The 13,934-nt window shown below is 47.7% G+C and overlaps 1 protein-coding gene across 2 annotated transcripts in view; it reads left to right on the top strand.

Annotated features, from left to right (window-relative positions):
• The first annotated feature begins 511 nt into the window (after positions 1 to 511).
• Positions 512 to 13,934, top strand: part of Map3k5 (mitogen-activated protein kinase kinase kinase 5) — a 208,650-nt gene continuing 195,227 nt past the window's right edge. Inside the window, exon 1 of one of the 2 annotated variants that reach the window (XM_006512739.4) lies at positions 512 to 1,485. In XM_006512739.4, coding sequence (XP_006512802.1) covers positions 1,017 to 1,485 — 469 coding nt within the window. In that variant the 5' untranslated portion in view covers positions 512 to 1,016. The remainder of the gene's footprint in view (positions 1,486 to 13,934) is intronic. The other variant, NM_008580.4, reaches the window with a different exon arrangement.

Raw genomic sequence — 13,934 nt, forward strand, 5'->3', positions numbered from 1 at the left:
CCATTTGAGGCCTGGGCTGTAGGGCGCTTGTTGGATCCTCCCGCCTCTCGGCACGCGTGTTGCCACGGTGCATCCAGCGCCACGCGCTGCCCACGAGCGGACCAGAACGAGCGAGGCGCGGTGGCTGCGCCCAGCGCTGCAAACGCCTGGCGGGCTGACCGGGACAGTGCGGGTTAGAGACTCTTCTTTTGCGCCGTCCCGCAGCGAGGCGCGCACAGGGTTTCAGCCCTCTTTCCCAGTTCTCTGAGGTCCCGGAGCAGTGGGTTCGGTCCAGGCTGCAGCTTCCCAGCAGCGCCCTCCTCAGGGGCGGGCCCTGGCTCTCTGTGCTGCAACGAGTGGGCGGCCACAGGCGGGTAGCCGAGAGGACGGGCGGCTGCGAGACGGTCGCTGGGACTCGGAGGGCGCGGCGAACCGGTGAAAGAGGAAGGGAAGGAAGGAAGGAGGAGGTGGTGGTGGAGGAGACGGAGTCGGTGCAAGGGAGCTGTTGCGGAGCAGAGAGGCGGATCCTTTCGGGAGCGGCCACGGAGGTTCCGGGACGCGGCTCGGGGTAGCCCGCCCACCGCGCGTAAGGTGTTCTCCAGGTAGCGCCGGCACCCAGAGGGCGCCCTCGCCCGGCCCGCGCTCGGCAGGCGACAGCTCGCGGCTCCCCGAGCGCGGCGCCCTTGAGCCGGGCTGCGCAGGTTGGCCGCCGACTCGTCCGCCCGCCAAGAGGAGGAAGCTCTGTCCCTTCCCGCTCGCCGCGGCCGGCGTCCCCACCCCGTGGACTCTCCACCCTGCAGCGGGCGAGCGGCGTGGCCACGGAGGCGCCGAGGAGGGGCGAGCCGCCGCCGGGCAGCGGCGTGGCCCCGGGGGACAGGGCGCCCGAGCGGAGGCGGCGGCGGGGCGGTGAAGGCGCGGCGCGCGATGGCAGCTGCCTAGCCCGGCGCGCGCGGAGCAGCCCGGAGCTGTGGCTAGCCAGACGGTGCGTCTGGGCTGGGGACTCCGGGGTCGCCGCCGTGGCAGCCCGGCAGGCAGAGATGGGCACCGAAGCCGGCGAGGGCATCACTTTCTCCGTGCCGCCCTTTGCGTCCGTGGGCTTTTGCACCATCCCGGAGGGCGGCAGCTGCCGGAGGGGAGGAGGAGCGGCGACGGCGGCGGAGGGAGAGCCGAGCCTGCAGCCCTTGCTTGTGCCGCCGCCGCCGCCACCGCCGGGCAGTTTCTGGAACGTGGAGAGCGCGGCGGCTCCCGGCACCAGCTGCCCTACCACCGCCCCCGGGAGCAGCGCCACCCGAGGCCGGGGCAACTCTGGCAGCGGGGGCGGCCGGCGTACCACCGTGGCTTATGTGATCAATGAGGCGAGCCAGGGGCAGCTGGTGGTGGCGGAGAGCGAGGCCCTGCAGAGCCTGCGGGAGGCGTGCGAGGCGGTGGGCGCCACCCTGGAGACCCTGCATTTCGGGAAGCTGGACTTCGGGGAAACCGCCGTGCTGGACCGTTTTTACAACGCAGGTGAGTGGCAGCTCGGCTCGTTGCTTTGCCCAGCCGGTTTCTCCTGGCTGTCTTGGTTGGGGGGGGGGGGGGATTTTTGTTTTGTTTTGTTTTTCGTGGGCGGGAAGCAAGCTTCCTATTTACATCACGCCTCACCTTGAGAGCGGCAAGAGTGGTTGCAGGACTATTCAGGCCGGCCGCTCCTAGTTGAGGGTGTGCTGGTGCAAGTGACTGTATTTGTGCGGGAGATCCTCCGCTGATTTATTCATTATCCGGCAGCGAAGACCCTGGGTCCAAGTACAAGGCTCGGAAAAACACTTCCTCCCACCATTGCGAATAATTGCTTCAATCACTTCTCTTCAGTTAGGAGGTGGGTAGGTTTTGCTTTTGCAAACACACACCTGTGGCCCACTGAAGTGATGTTCTGTTCTCTGTGCAGTCTTGGGAGTACAGAAATGCCCTTATGCTAAGCAGCCAGCTGTGTGCAGAGTTTCGTTTGAGTTTTCAAAGCGCGGCCTGACCTTCCCCAACTCATTTCACCTTCGAGTTTTGGTGGCTTCAATTTCCCATTCTCTTACTACTTTGAACGGTCAAATAACTATATGTTGGAGTAAAAGCACCGTGAAACACACCAAATGTGTGTGATCTTTGTTAGAATCTTGCCCAAAGAACCAGTTTTTTTTGTTTTGTTTTTTGTTTGTTTGTTTGTTTTTTTAAAAAATTACCTCAGATACTGTGGTGAGTGGAAGAGTTTATAATTTGGCATGGTTTAAAGAGTTCCCATGCAATTTTAATGACAGATTCGGTTGACTATTAAAGTGATTGTTAATGTAATCCACCGGAATGTCTCCCTTTTAGTCCATTTCAGATTTCAAAAACTGTTAAGAGAGTTCTGATGACTAAAGCAATTAGCCAGCCGTCTGTCAGCAAATGTTAGGAATGGTTGTGTGCTACTGAAATCCAATGGGATCAAGTAAATAGACATGCTAATTTTTATAATCGTGGTGGTGGGAAGCCTGGTTTTTGTCTTCAAACACAGTGAGCTTCTCCCATTTGTGATCACAAGGTTTTGTACTTCAATCTAATTCTCTTACAGCCTCTTTAAAACACCTGAAGGAGGCTTATGTCTGCTTTGGAATTCAGCCAAAGCTGAATATTTTAAGAACAAGAAGAACTTCATGTTAAGAAAGCCAGACTAAATAAACTGAGACTTTCTGGTTTGGGTATTTTTTAAACAGTCTGTCTTCATAACTGAACATGAATTTAATATATTATAGCTTGGTTCTTGGGGTGGCTAGTTATAAAAATTACATAAACATAACTTTTCTAAAAATTATAGCACTCTTATTTTTGGATTATAATTTGGAAGACGCTTCAAAGAACCAAATGATATGAGAGGAAAAAAGCCAAATAGGAACTTGAGCTTATTTTTATTGCAATGATAGAGTAGGCTTATTTTTCCTAGGAGTCCAGAAAAAAAAAAGTCTTAAACCCTCAGCTAATATGAAGGAAAGTTTCCTAACAAAGCTGTCCTCTGTTAGTCTCCAAATACCATCTCTGCAAAAGGAGAGAGGGTAGAGGAGAGCAGGCATGTGAACTCTGTCTCACTCCGGCCTATGACCAGGCCTGAGATGAGAGTACTATTGACTTATTAGAAGAGACTGGCCCTGGGACTCATAGTCAGTGGCTTGCCGTTGCACAGTGCTGGCATTAAAAGTTTACGGGGGTGGGGGTGGGGGTGGGGGTGGGGGTTGCTTTTGTGCAGAGCACATTTGCTATTAGAATCAAGGGAAGTACTCGGTTTTCAGATCCTGGGCTCAAGAGCTGGCCAGGATCTTCAGAGACCTGTAGGTACAGTGAGGGACAGTGGAGAGGATATGCTCTGGGGACTCCCCTGTTAGTGGCCACCCTCCCAACCCACTGGTTCTTCCAACGTAGTAAGGCCTGAGTCTAATCACTGCCCAGCTAGAAGATACCTTACTCAGCGTGAAGCTAGCTGTGATGGAAAGAAGATGTTGCCAGTTCACTCTAACCCTTGGTTTTTCTAAACTGATGACATTGGGCTCGGGAGTAGGCCAGTTTGGGGTTTCCCCTGATTTCTAAGAGAGTAATTGCTCTCCTTCCACCAATGGCTGGTCAACTGTTGCTCAAAAGCTGGCCAACTGTTTTGCTTTCTGTCAGAGGCCAGATAGTTAAAGTATTCTAGACTCTGACGTTTTCCAGGTCTGACACAGGTTTCCAACTCAGCTGTGAGAACTGCTGTAAACAGTCTTTAAAGAGATGATTGTACGTTGATAGTTGGAGGTCAGCCTGGACTCCTCAGTGAGTCAAAGGCCACACTGAGCCACACAATGAGACTCTCTTTTTCAGAAACAAAAACCAAATCAAGCAAGCAAGAGAGCGTGACTGTGGGTACGCAAACTGTACTAATAGATGTTGGTAGCTTGCAGGCTGGCTAAGCATATTAACTGTGGGGCCCTGGAACATGCTGGCCTCTTCTGCCCTACCTCATGTGGAGATTGAGTCCTTGCTGGGCACTGAGAAGAGCATGGCCCCTCCTGGCGAAACTGAGTGTCCAGTTATGCACTGGGTCATATACTCACGAGAAAGGCCTTCTGTGCCTTACAGTAGAGTTTCTTTATCTGGAAAGTTCACCAGGGTAGGAGTGGGGAGAGAACTGAATCGCATGTCAGAGATTCCCCCTGAATCCTGTATGGATTTGTGAAAGAGAGAAAGCATGAATATCGTAACAAGGGCTTTGGGGTCTGGATTCCGGTCCAGTCTCTTCTGTAATACTGAGTGAGTCAATTCAGACTTTTAGAGGAGTAGATAGATGGTTGGAGAGATCTGTTCTTTGAAATCTCAGTATTATTACTGCAAGTGACTCGTTGTACTTCATAGAGATTCATAACTGCTCCTTTATGCCTGCCTGTCCTTGGTCCTGAGGAGATCAGAATTGGGGGGTTGGGGGGGTGGGAACCTTTGACTTGACTGTCACAGAGCCTGTGAGGGTCGCCCAGAAGCCAGAACTTTCCAGCACTCAGCGTAGCTTTTTAAAGGAAATAGGAGAAGCCAGATGAGAGAATAAGCAAGAACAGCCCAACCTGGGTCTTGCTTAGCTGTTATTTCTTCCCCAGTGCCAGGAATCCCACCTGGAGGCCTTGTGCATAGCAGACAGGAGCTTTGTCACCAAACTGCAGATCAGAGCCTGAACGACTGCATTTGGAAAAGGACAGAGCCCAAGTAGTCCAGTTTAGAACGGATAACAGAAAAAAAGAGTGCTGGTATTGTTAAAACTTCCCCTATTTTCTGTACTGTTGTTTTTTGAAGAATACATCAGAGTTAAAGTGTTCACTGAATTACGGGTTTTATTATTATTTATTCTGGCTTGTTTCTTGACTATGTCTGCCATCCCATTCTGTCAAGTAAAGCTGACTCATGCTTAATTAATGCTGCTATGAAAAACATTTATGTGTCCTAAAGGTAGTTATGGCTTTACATATAAGAGAGTGTCACTCAGAGGTGGCAGATAGCAAGCCAAACCACACACCTGCTCCAAGCCCCTTGTATGGTAGGCAGTAAAATTCTGTAAAGGCCACAGGTGTCAGTAATACAAGGTGCTGCCTTTGTGGAGAGACTGTAAATGTTCAGAGTGTGAAGTTACTGTGCAATGGAGGATCCTTGAAGGTCCAGACCTCTGGCTTCTACCTCCTGAGTGCTGGGTTTACAGTCATCCATTTATGTAGCACAGGGGATTGACAAGTGAACATTCCCAGCTCTTACAAATACTTAACGGGCCTTAGCTTTGTGGTGCATTGCTGGAATGGCCTTCATTATCTCCGTACTTTGCATATGAAAACGCCGGACTATAATTCTGTGTATTCACTTAGGTTAGTTAATGTGTGATTTAAGATTAACTTCCCACAGAGCCAGCTGTTCCAGGTAGCAGATCCTGGAGGCCTCCTCTAGGAAGCCTTGACAGCCCAAGTGTGCAGAACCCGTTCACTCCTGTAAGCATCCAGGAAATGCTCCTCATCTCTTACTCCGGGGTTTGGATACACTTTTCAGTGCACATCAGTGACTTTTGCTCTAATGCAGATTTTGGTTGTATCTTGGGCATTGGTAGGAGGAGCATCAACTTGGATTAGGTGTAGGGGCAAAATACTCTCATCTCTTCCAGCTTTCTCCTTAGCCTACTCATTGCTGTCAACTCCCTGCTGATGTAAGGCTTAGGGATCTTGCTTGGCTCAAAGCCACCTACCTCCCTCTTGGTGGGCTCTGGATTAGATGGACTACCCACTTCCCCTTTCCCTGCCCTGAGCCATTATTGCATCTCTGGGGCCTTCCTCTTAGGCTGACTCAGTACAGATTGCAATCTCTTACTCGGTCTTTCATGCCACAGCAATAGCGGGCAGCCGGAAGGAAGCGTGTGCTAGTTGAAGTTTTCATCCGAGTTGTGCTGTCTGTGGAGTAGAGTTCATGCTGAGAGTGGCCTGTATGCTGCTGTGCCAGGGTGACATCTGACCTGCCACGGCTTTGCCTCGTTTGCCTCAACCCTCCACCCCCAACCACCCCTTCTTAGGACTTCCAGTTTTGTTTGGTAAAATGAAACATGACCCTTTACCTGTCTACCCTCGACTGAGTTCTTGAAAGTCTCACTGCTGACTTCTGCACTTCTGTTTTCCAGTCCAGCCCAGATTTTGTAAGGAGGTCATTTGCTTTCAGGGAGAGGATGAAGCGATGAAGTGTGTATTCCTAACGAGCCGGTTGTTCCCACGAACCAGTTTAAAAAACAAAACAAAACCAAGAAAAACTCAAGAGACGTGAAATGGAAATGTCTTTGGCAACACTTTATTTCTCTAACCGAGGGTATTACAGCATAGAGAAAGAAAGAGAAACAATATAATGTTCTTAAAAAGGAAAGATGTTTTTATACTAAAAAATCAAGTTGTAAGGGATGGGCAGAGTGGCTCAGTGGGTAAAGTTCGTGCTTCAGAAACACGAGGACCTGAGTTCAGATCCTCAGAGTCCACGTGGGAGCCGAGAATGGAAAGGGAATCTGTTATCCTAGTGTTGGAGACAGGAGTGTTGCAGGGGCTCGCTGGCTAGCTGGTCTTGCTAAAATGGCTTGCTCAGGGTCAGTGAGGGACCCCATAAAGGAAGGCTCCTGATGTGGACCTCTGTCCTCTACACGTATAAGCACAGGTAAACACCAACACAATTTAGCTGGAGACAGTGGCGCATAGCTCAAAGCCAGAACACGTGCCTAGCATTTGGAAGGACCCGAGGTCAGTCTCCAGCACTGCAGTCAGCAACCACACAAGAGGAGGACGACAAGAGGAAAACTCTAAGTGTGCCCAAGCCGTGTCTTAACACAGAGGTGGAGGCAGGGGAATAGGAGTTCAAGGTCATGCTTGGTTATATGACCATTTTGAAATCAGCCTGCACTATATAAGACCATGCCCAAGACAGAGGGGGCGGGGGAGTGGAGGAAGCCGAAGAGAATAAAGGGTAGGTCTTTGCATATAGTAAATGTATAGAAAAAGTCAGTATTATTCATTTTCCCAAAATACCATGGGTGAGTGAAAGCTTTGTTTTGCCGATCAGTGTAGCAGTTAGCATTCTCAACTTCTGGCCTGAGCTGTCTGTGGCCTCTGCTTTTCAGTCACTTTACTTTTCAAGAGAGACACACCTCAGTACAGCTATCAAGAGAAGAACCTTGTACGTTCATGGAAACCAAGCAACTGGCTTACCCACTTCTGTCTAGTTAGACTTTAAAAAGAGACTAGCCCCAGTGTTCACCCACGCGTGCTTTTTTTCATGCACTGACTTACCTTGGGTCAGCCGTTGCTGCCCCATCGAAACACAGAGCACAGTGCTCCCTCCTGCTTTCTTGGTTAACTGCCTAGCCGAGACGAAGTATGATTTTCCTAAACAAAATTTAATAGAAACCCTGCAAGGGAAAAAAAAAGAAAAAAGAAAAAAAAATGTAGTGTGGGGGAGAGGAATCTAAAAAGAAAAAGTTCTCAGTATAAAAAAATAGATTTCCTTTTTAGAGCTCCCATTTCTTACCCAAAATAGCCAAGCACAAATCGTCACGACTGGCCTTGCTTCCTGTTCCTATGATTGTGGTTCCTTTCCTAAACGTGGCTGGCTTGGCCTGCTTGAGACATTGTCATCTGATAGCCGGGGCTGGCTCCCTCTCTAGGTGAGACCCATGTGTGAAGCACAGCACTGTCTTTCCTCACCAGAGGTCTTGGCTGGTGACAGTTTCCTGGGAGTTTGCCGACACAGGTCAGTTCCTCTGTGGTAGCCACGGGGACTAGGCCCTGCTTCCTGTTCCAGAGGCCTGGTTTGAGCCCTGTTTAGTTCTTGTTTGGGCTCAGTTGGTTCATAGTTTCTTTGTGGTGCAGCGGGATATTGACAAGCATAAAGGAGTGTGCAAGTCTTTCCACAGAGCTCTGTGCAGTCTTAGTGCTTCATCTAGCCTGTCTCTTCAAACACTGGTCCAAAACAGCAGAACTACACAGGTGACTTCTTTCTTGGCCAGGGATTCTAAGACTTTCTTCCCTCCCCTCCAGTCTCTTCTTCTCCTCCCCCTTCATTTTTATATTGACTTAAAGAAAATGCATAAAAGCTAAGAGACAAACCCCAAGCTACATTGTGGTGATTGTCTTAGGCGAGACAAGAGGTAATTGAAAGTGAGAATGTAAAGACCATCTCCTACATAGCAGGGCAGGCCCCTGAGACTCAGGGTGTCAGGACATAGCCCTTCCAAGCAAATGTCTTCTCTTACAGTAGGTAATCAATAATAAGGAAAGCTATTGCCCTGGGTACATGAGCCATTCATTCAGACAGTTGGGCCCCTTTACACAGCGAGTCTGAAAATGCCCACAACCACTCAGTACTTTCCAGCACCCTTAGCCTCCTTCATACCTGTCAACTTCTTGCTCAGCAGACACTCGGGAGAGCCGCCTTAGTGAGTATCAGGGAATGCCTGTCCATCGGCTCACTGACCACAACCTATATGAAACCAAGGATTTCCCAAGCCAGAAAACTCTTCCTCATTTAAGAATCTCGATTACATTGGAGCCTGGGAGATGACTCAGTTTGCGTAACGTGTCTACTGTGCAAGCACAAGGGCCTGGCTGGGTCCAGAGTTTGAGAACCCACATCACGGAAAGGAAGGCAAGAAGAAAGGAGGGAGGAGAGAAGGGAGGGAGGGGGAAAGAGAGGGAACGGGAAGAGAAGGGAAGGGAAAGGGAGGGCAGGGGAGGGGAGGGAAGGGGAGGGAAGGGGAGGTTAGAGCCAGGTGTGGTAGCTGACTCCTGTAACTCCAGTGTCAGAGGGTGACTTTGTGGGAGAAAATAGATCCTTGCAACTCATTGGCCAGCCAGTCTAGCCAAGCCAGTAAACTTTTAGGTTTAGTAAGAGACCCTATTTCAGAACTGAAAGATAGTGATAGAAGACAGATAGCCCTTAACCTTGACCCTCCACATGTATAGCCACATGTGCACCCTCCCCATCATGCACACACGCACACTGATGTGTACGCAGTTAAAAACACTGGTTGCTATTACACAGCTTTGCTGTTTGAGAAGGGTCTCCCTTTGTAACCCGTCTCACCCTGGCAATCCTCCTGTCTCAGCTCAGTGTTGGAATTATCAGTATGCATCACTATACCCAGCTCAAATGCCTCTTGGTGTCATATTCAAGCTTTCTAACTTGTTTATTGTGAAAAGTATAGTTTAGAGCTAGAAGAGCCAGGACCAGGAGAGCCAGGACCCCAGAGAGCCAGAGCCTGGAGAGCCAGGCCCAGCAGAACCATTCTTGTTTCTCATGGCTGCTGCTTTCACCCCCACCTTGGCATTTCTGTGTGTCTCGGTCACACTGGTACACAGATGGTGTCACATGGCCAGCTCAGAATCCAATTTGGAGATTGACTACATTAGTATTAATCAAGCCGCCAAATAGGAATCAAATCTTTCCAACTTTTAAATCACTCAGGTTGTTTCCCCACTGTCACAGTTGGTATATGTACAGCATGCCAAAGTACTGCAGGTGTCCTCTGAGGTGACCAACATTTAAAACACAGGTCTGACATCTTAGTCCATGATGGTAGCCACTGTGAGGGTGGGTCGTGGCAGTGACACTTCCTTCTGGTTTCTTCTTGGTAACACATTTCAGTGACTTCTTACTGACACCAGGTGACATTTTCCTATCAACACCATCAAAGGAGGCAAACGCTGATTTCCAGTTGCTTGGACTCATGCTTTGTTCCAGGGAAGTCTTGAGTCAGATTCTGAGTCAAGGAGTCAAATGGATCACAGATTATGATAGATGGACCAAAGAGGCCTTTTTGTGGAAAGATGCACAGAGGCAGGCAAGGACCACAGCCTGTTCCCACTTTTCTGAGTCTGATTTGCTTACCCCTAATGTGATAGATAGCACATGCCTAGTAATTCAGTTCTGATAGGCTGAGTACTTGCCTGAGATGGTAGATACATGAAGAGCTTTGAAATAGAAGGCATAAGTCTTTGGGAATAAAAAGGTTTATGTGTCTGTTTCCATGGGAACAACTGATGTGGAAGAAGTCAAGAATTCCCTGTATTCCACATTCCCCCCTACCCAACTAACTAGAAACAACAGTAACAGCAAGAAACAGCCTTGGGGCTGGTCATCTGCTTCAATAGTAGAGCCTCCATCTGCCATGGCCATGGCCCTAGGATTGGTCCCCAGTACCTCCAAAATAAACAAATAATCTTAAAACGTAACCCAGACCATCTCAGTAATAAAAAGAGCATTGGAAAGGTACAGCAGACCTTCAGACATGCATGCAGCCTCTGCCTAAAGACCACAGCTGTTAAACATCTGGATAGAGTTGGGCCATTTCTCTTGGAGCCATTCTGGAGAAAACTAAAATCTCCTCTCTCCTTTGTCAGTTTCCCTTCCTGGGAAAACCCTTTCTTCCTGGAAAGTGCTCCTTTGTTCTGTTGTAAACTAATACTTTCAAATTTGTAAAGCCACAAACCTACACAAATATGTGAAATATTTAGTTAACTCGTTTAAGAATGTGTGTGTGCATGTGTGCACTCACCTGGGTGTAGAGGCCACAGATCAGTCTCTTGCTTTGCTTTGCTTTGCTTTGCTTTGTTTTCTTTTTTTGAGAAAGTCTCTCCTTGGTACCTGGGTTTGCTGATGGCTCCACTGGCTGCGTCCTTCTTGTCTTTCTGTCTTTCTGTAATCTTCACATCTCAGTCTCTAGAGTCACCACTCCTGACCAACTAACATACTATTTAATAGGAAAACCAAATATAATATGTATATAAATGGTCAATGAGAAATTATAGGAGATATTGCTACACATATAGCCAGAAAAGCGGAAATGAATTTGGTAGTAGATGAAATACTGGCTACTCCTGTGTAAGACAGGTCTGTAGGTATAAATATTGGAGTCATCTTTTTTCTATAAGATAGAAATCAATCTATACCAAAGATATTCATATGTATCTCTATAGAGAGGAAACATTTGCATTTCTGTCAGGTGTGCACATTACACATTGACATTGCCTAATAACCAATTCAACAGATGGACAATGTAAGGAACATTCGCCTTTCAAACTGGATAATTAACTCCCAGATGATATGCCACAAGGCCCAGCCCTCCAGTGAAAGGATCCACTACTTGCTCTTGCCCACAGTATGTCTTTAACAGTTGCCTGGACTGATGGTTTGTCAGTCTCTGCATCCCTAAGCCTGTCTTGCAGGAGCTCCAACTGACTTAAAGCAACTGTTGCTTCCTTCTGTCTGCTGACCCTGCTGTCTGAAGCTGTTCCTGCCCTGAAAAGGCTCTAGAACACTGTGCTGTGGAATTGGCTCCTGGTCTTCATGGTTGGAATCATGGTACCATTTGAATAGCAAGATGTCAGTCCCAGGGTTTTAATGAGATAGTAAGAGGTAAGGGCTCTGTGGCCAGACACCACCAAGCGTGTGTCAGGATAGTGCCTGTAGAGCTGAGAAACAGCTTCATTACTATGCTGGGAGACCACGGCTGTTCACCAATGGCTGTTGTAGAGTATATCTAATCTCAATTAAGGGGCTTCTACCCCTCCTGTGGTGTATTCAGTTCCCGACCTTTATAATATGCCTTTATCAGCACTAGAGCTGGGCAGATATCTATCCTCTATGTTATTATGTCTATATCCCTGCCAGTAACCCCACTGTATGATTTGCCATGTTTTGTCTGGAATACCCTTAACTCCAGTTAGCCATCCCTCATGGCCATTATTTTAAGATTTTTACCCCATGGCATCTTCCTCTCCTCTCCTCAATGGTCTCCTCAGACCCCAAGCCCAGGAACCCCAAACCTATGTCTCTTCTGCCCAGATGTTGGCTTTCAGCATCTTTATTTAACCAATAGTTTTAAATTAAGGAGCAAGGTGACATTGTACTGTGTGGAATCTCTCATTCCTGAGAGCAACCAGGCCTTGGGGGCAAGTATTTATCACTATAATACATATCAAAAGATTAAACCTCAGCAAATGGCCTTGTTATTCTACACAGCTTCAAATAGACTTATTTTGGAGATTGAAAGTAAACCTGTTTCAGAGGGCCTTCGACTGCTGTAAAGTTCTACATGCCAAAGACGTGACTTACAGTTTCAGGCAAGCCATACCTTAACGTGATTGTCACATGCTGGGTGCTGTGCCTGGAGCTCCACACGTGTGATCTTCCCAAGTTTTAAAAAGCTCTGGGAGGCAGACAGCATAAGTTGAATGCCAAGTTACTGAACGGCTGGGCCAGAATGAGAATAGTAAACAAACAAAATTCCTTTTACATAATAAAAGGTAAATACGGATTGGAGGCATTGTTAAGGCTGGACCACAGCTATGTTATGATTTGTGCATAAAAAATGAGGCAGAGGGTGGGGGGGATGGCTTAGCGGGTAAAGCACTTGCTGCACAGACCTCATCCTTGATTAATCAGAGTTTAATCCTTGGAACCTGTAGAAAGGAGAAAGGAGAGAACTAACTCTCCAGGATTGACCTCTGACCTTCACACATGGGCCCTGTCACATGTTCAACCAAACACACAACACATAGAAATGTATAAAAGTTTTATATATAAACATATAAAAGTTTTTTTCTCTAACGAGTTAGAAGTATGCCCTTCTCTGAAGGCTCTTCACAACATTGTGCTGGATGATCACCAGATAACTCCTCTGAGAGCTTGCATCGCACCTTCCAGCCCTAGTAGCCAGCAGAGTGAAACTTCCAGGGCCTTACCAGCATGGTTTTGCTGTTTTATGACTCAAGTTTATGGTGTGTTCAGCAATAGAATTCTGGAGGAAAACCAAGAGGGATGGCAATAGCTTACCCAGTTCTGGCAGTGTGTGTGTGTGTGTGTGTGTGTGTGTGTCTGGGATAACTTTATGGGTATATTCACTGGTAACATTTGTGATTGTTGGGGGTCACATGTATAGGGTAAACATATGTTGATCTCACTATCACAAAGCTAAGGTTTGGAAGAATTTGTCTTGAGAAACCAGTTTTGGTTGATACAGTGAAAATGTCAGTCTTCGGTTTTGGACAATAGAATTTTATCTTCCTAAGAGAATCTCTAATTTCTGGGGCATACGTAGTGTCTACTGTTTAGCTACAGCAGAGTAAGAACAAGGCCTATTTTCCTGAGCACGAAACTCGGCTTACAGACCCTGCATTTCCTAACGTGGGCAGGTGTGGGTAGAGCAGGGCTGGGGTACAAGTCACTTGGCATGGTCCAGTGATGTGCTTGCCCGTGAGCTGTGGCAGAACAGTTGGCTTACGTCTTCTTGCCAAGCAAACCTGTCAATATTTTCTGTGCTTAAAGTACAGTTGACTGTCAGTAAATGTGACATAAAATCAGAAAGGCAATGCTAGCCTAAGTTCCTAGCAGAGGTCTAGATCCCTCTTGGTCTTATAACAGCTGTGAGTTCTCAACTTGTGAGTGAGTCGTGACCCCTTTGAAGGCCTAAGAGCATTAGAAAACACGGGTATTTACATTGTGAATCGTCACAGTAGCAAAATTACAGTTATGAAGTAGCAACGAAAATAACTTTATGGTTGCGTGTCACTACAGCATGAGGAACTGTATTAAAGAGTCACAGCATTAGGAAGGTTGAGAGCCATTGTCTTATTGATTACCAATGTAGAAAATTCATTTAACCAGAACATATGATGTGTGTGTGTGTGTGTGTGTGTGTGTGTGTGTGTTGTTACCCTAGGACAGATCCTTCTGTATTTATCATGTCATTCAGCAGATCTCTTTCTGTTGCCTCTGAAGTCTGATATTATGGGTTGTCAGCATTATGAAATATTCACGCAGACACTTCGGCTTTTGACTTTATTACCAGTAATTTATAGGAAATTCGTGTCAATACTTACCAGTCCACTTAGCATATACTGAAGTGAGTAGTACGTTTGTCTCATCAA

Source organism: Mus musculus, chromosome 10 (genome assembly GCF_000001635.26).
Source record: "Mus musculus strain C57BL/6J chromosome 10, GRCm38.p6 C57BL/6J".
In the NCBI taxonomy this organism is placed as follows: Eukaryota; Metazoa; Chordata; class Mammalia; order Rodentia; family Muridae; genus Mus; species Mus musculus.